General features: G+C 35.3%; 1 protein-coding gene and 1 pseudogene across 1 annotated transcript; one reads left to right on the plus strand and one right to left on the minus strand.

The window, feature by feature from the left end:
- The first annotated feature begins 1,232 nt into the window (after positions 1-1,232).
- On the plus strand, positions 1,233-2,450 carry LOC145104661 (phospholipase A(1) DAD1, chloroplastic pseudogene; annotated as a pseudogene).
- A 581-nt stretch (positions 2,451-3,031) lies between these two features.
- Positions 3,032-4,011, minus strand: LOC145109829 (fiber). Its single transcript, XM_079046972.1, has 3 exons — positions 3,841-4,011; positions 3,387-3,469; positions 3,032-3,307 (listed from the first exon to the last, which is right to left on the minus strand). The coding sequence occupies exons 1-3, from the start codon at positions 3,917-3,919 to the stop codon at positions 3,275-3,277; spliced, it is 195 nt and encodes a 64-aa protein (XP_078903098.1). The 5' UTR covers positions 3,920-4,011; the 3' UTR covers positions 3,032-3,274.
- Positions 4,012-4,924: the final 913 nt, after the last annotated feature.

Raw genomic sequence — 4,924 nt, forward strand, 5'->3', positions numbered from 1 at the left:
AAAACATCATCATAAGGGCGCCCAAAATATATATATATATATATATATATATATATATATATATATATATATATATATATATATATAAACCCCTTTCACTTTTAGTCAAATTATTCAATTTCCCTTTATTTTATATTATTTAGATCGTAGATCCCATAGTTTACGTCTTCTTATTTGGTAAAGGGATTTAAAGATGCCTTAAATGCATGCATTCCCAAGATAATTAACCGAAAATTCTACATTCCCAATGTTACCGACTAAGAATTGTAAAAATTGAGGTGGTGGGGGTAGGGGCACGATTGGGTTTTAATGGTCTGACTATGGATGACAAAGGTTATCGATTTTGTTGCAAATTGGGGCCGCTGCCCAAAGATAAGGAAACTCCTTATTGTGATTATTTATGGTGCCCTTTGGAATGTCTGGAAAGCGAGAAACAGCGAGAAACGATAGGCTCTTCTTTATAAAATCACCGTTTCAAAAAAAAAAAAAAAAAAAAATCTTATATGATGAAAACTTTTAGTAAACAGTATGTAAATAATGTAAATGAAGTCACTTGTCTTGTAATTACAATAAATCTTAATGGCATTCAAGAACAACATATTTTCATAAATGTTTCATGATATAGAACACATTTTTAAGTACAACATACGTGACCTTCGAGAATATAGTACATGAATTTTTTATTTTTACTTTTTGTTAAAAAAGCACTATAATCTCTTAGAACGTAAGGTTTGAACTTTGAACGATACAGCCGTTGTCCGTAGAAAATTCTTTTCTTGTCACCTATAGGCTATAGGGCGGTTTTTTTTTTTTTTTCTTTTTTTGTTCCTTTCACAAGAGTAATAGTTGCTTCTTGATGATAAGTCAAATACAAAAGTTAATAGTTTAAAGACGTATATGACTATATAAAATATGCGTCAACAATTTACATGCATGTCATGTATAATTATTGTATAAAGTTTATCACGTTTAAAAAGTACAATTACACTTGGACTTAAATCTTGTTACTAAAAATGGAGAAACACCCAACTTCATTATACAGCTTCTTGGAATAGCAAGGCAACATTGGTACTTTTTTTAGTAACACACACACACTTCAACACTATATATATGCATGCCCAACACTTTATCTTAAAAACCACATTCAAATCTAACTTTGGTTTTCTAAAACCTTCACCATGACACTTAGTATCCAATCGGTTCAACCATTCGCACCCACGGCTAAGCCACCACCCAAGCCACTATGTCAAAGGCGGTCTACACTGTCCATGAAGACAGCTCAACCAACACGCGTCACTCGAGCTCCAAGTAAATGGGTTATTGACTCGGAAGGTCGTCAGACGCAACCACCACTGAGTCGACTCGGTAAGAGATGGAAAGAGTATCACGGGTCGAAAAACTGGGAGGGATTATTGGACCCACTCGATGACGGTTTACGTGACGAGATTATACGGTACGGGAGTTTTATTGAGGCAGCATACAAATGTTTCGATTCCATCCCTCCTTCACCAAGTTACTCTACACGCCACGTCACCGACTCAAAAGTTGAAGAAAGTGGATACCGTGTGACGAAAAACTTATACGCCACGTCATCAATTCCAATGCCAACTTGGGTAGGAGGGATCGGCGAGCGGTCTAGTTGGATCGGTTATGTCGCAGTCTGCGAGGACCAGAATGAGATCACTAGACTCGGTAGACGAGACATAGTGATCTCATTGCGTGGAACCGGGACCTGTCTAGAGTGGCTCGAGAATCTGCGAGCCACTCTGACTCGTTGTCCGTTCGGCAACAGGTTGTCGAACGGACAACACGACACTCCGATGGTGGAAAGCGGGGTTTTAAGTTTATACACGTCGAGCACGTCGGTATGCCAAAGTTTACAACAATCAGTAACAGACGAAATTTTAAGAATAGTTGATACGTACGGTGACGAGCCGTTAAGTGTCACCATCACAGGACATTCTTTAGGTGCTTCTTTAGCTATTTTAGCAGCTTACGATATTAAAAATACGATAAAACACGCGTTACATCTCTCGGTTATATCGTTTGGTGGGCCCCGGGTTGGGAACCGGAGCTTCCGGCATAATCTAGAACTACAAGGGACAAAGATTCTACGGATTGTGAATTCGGATGACCTTATTACGAGAGTACCGGGTTTTTTCGTGGAAGACCATGATGACGTGGCGAAAAAACAAAAACCTCGTGTGGAACATTTGCCTAGTTGGATACAGAAATGTGTTAACGATAAACGGTGGGTTTATGCTAACATTGGACATGAGCTACGATTGAGCAGTAGAGCATCATTAAAGTTGAACAGTATTGATGTTGCCACGTGTCATGATTTAAAGACATATCTACATCTAGTAAATGGATTTGTGAGCTCGTCTTGCCCTTTTAGGGCAAGTGCAAGAATGATGCTCAATAAAGCTTCTACTGTTCCTCCCACATAACAGTTTTTTAATAAAATCATTTTTTATTTTTTTATTTGAAAAGAAAATCTTTGGGAATGTGACATTTTATAACATTACTCTTGCATAAGTTTGACTCATTTAGTCTCATAGTTAGGTTTCATTTCCAATCGTGGGAATTAATTAGTATTTTGTGCAAGATTTAGTCAACTGTCAAGTAAATGGTGTATATTTAAAATTTAAATACATACACATTTTGCTCATTTTTAGTCATCTTACATCTAATTGATAGTGTTAAATGCAAGAAACAGCAATGTATTTTTTATTTATTTGTTTATTATAAAATCCTATCTTCATCATTTCCTATTTCACTATTGTACTTGAAAAATCGACCTAATTATAGCAATGGCATCCAAATACAATGATATTTTCACTGCTATAATAGAGCCAGGTATTTTGAAGTACAATTTCTTAATAATGAAAAATTGCAAGTACAATGCTATAATTGGGTGACTTTTATCAAAGTACAATGTCTTAATAAGAAAAAAATAAAAGTAAATTGTTGTGATAAAATAAAATATATGTAAGATGCTATAATAAACAAATAAATGAAAGTACATTGCTATATCTTGCATTTATCCTTATTTCATATTGTTTAAAAACATTTATACTTGAGAAAACTGGTTTAGCCAAACCAGAACATGTTCAAATTCAAGTGTAAGCAAATACCTTAACTTACATTGACCCAAAGAATTGAGATTTTATTAACATATAGTGAGATGCATAACAAATTGCAAGAACAATAAAAACTAATAATATCTACCTTGAATAATCATGCTTTTGTGTTGAATTCTACTCTTAAATCATCACTTCTTTTTACCAGTTATACCTGCAACCACCTGCAAGGATTTTACACCTATCATTTAAAATCAAAAGTTAAAAATGAATGTCATTATAAAACCAATGTTTAGTACTCACATCGTTTAAAGCAGGTTGACGAACTTGCTTGGAAGATTCAAATGAATCTAGCATAGGCTTCACCACTGCTGGAAGGAATAGACCTGAAAGTTCACAATTCACAAAGGTTTCACTTATGGTGTGGTTTCCACTTTCCATGTAATCTAAAAAGGTAACACATTTTGAAACTAAAAACCTAAGAATATAGGTATCAATTCTAATTTCCAAAATCAAATGTGAAATCTATCTTTCAGGGCAGAGGTGATACGAATCAACAAAAGTATATGCTTTCCGTTTTTTTGCACAATGCAAGGTTACCAAATCGATATCAGATATCAGATCATAGAAACAGGATGGTGAAACAGATGAATCGTGCATTGCAATATATTATATATCGTTGGAATTACATCCAAACTGAATTTGATCGAGAAAAGGTACATAAATTAGGGTTCAAGAAAAAGAAGAGGAAAGGTACCAACGCCACCGAGGAGACATGAAGCAGCAACAATTGGCTCTTGAGCAACGAACATCTTTAGTTTATCCATAACTGCCATATCGCCCCCTCCTCTTTGCTCGATCTCTGTGAAAATTTCTCTCTTTCTCTGTGTTCGTTGGCACTGTTGTTTTTTTTTTGTTCGTGCGCAACCAGAATCGGGTGGGGTCGGAATATAATAAGTTGAATGGAATAATATTGTTTTGAAAAAATTTCATAAATGATCCTTCTGGTATCTCGAAATCTGAAGTTTAGTCTTTAAGTTTAAAAAACTTCATAGATGGTCCCTGTGGTTTCAAAACTTTTAACAAAAACGTCCTTATTGCTCACTTTGTCAACTTTTGTTTGAAATGACATTTTCCACATTTTACTATCACAAGGAACATTTATGAAGTTTTTTGTTATTTAATATATATATATATATATATATATATATATATATATATATATATATATACACACACACATACATTTTCTTCCATTTTCTCAGAAAATTATTCCCGCCTATTCTTTAAACAACTTCGTCCCTGAAAATCGGCACTTAAAATTAGAAACTATGTTGAATCCTAAAATCTCGCTTGCTATCTCTCCTTATTAGCCTTCTTCAAAACTGAATTTTCTTATGAAAACCCTGTTATTTCGGCTAAATCGAAGTTTAAAAGGCACACTATCAATATCGCATTCCATCATCCGTAAACCTCAGTTAGTCTAGCATCCTTCAACGTCGTCTTCCTTGGCCACCACCGAACTAACCATTTTCACCGCAATCTACCACCGGTCTAACCTCGAATCAACCTAGATCTCGCATTACCCTCAAATCCGGTTACTTTTCTGCCACCAGGTTCGTTTACTGCCGCCGCCACTCCCCTTCCTTCCTGCTAAAATCTACCATGGTAGGGATCAACCATCATCATTCAAAATTTCAAATACAAAGAAGTTGTCTTGCGCTCCCAAAGCTATCGCTTTCTCTCTCACCATGAGAAACCCGAACCACCTAAAGTTGAATCAGGTTCATGAATCCTTCTTCTTCGTTTCTACTTCTTTTTATTATGAATCAAGTTCAAAA

The sequence above is a fragment of the Lactuca virosa genome, chromosome 4, assembly GCF_052849685.1.
Source record: "Lactuca virosa cultivar CGN04683 chromosome 4, Lactuca_virosa_CGN04683_v6, whole genome shotgun sequence".
NCBI lineage: Eukaryota > Viridiplantae > Streptophyta > Magnoliopsida > Asterales > Asteraceae > Lactuca > Lactuca virosa.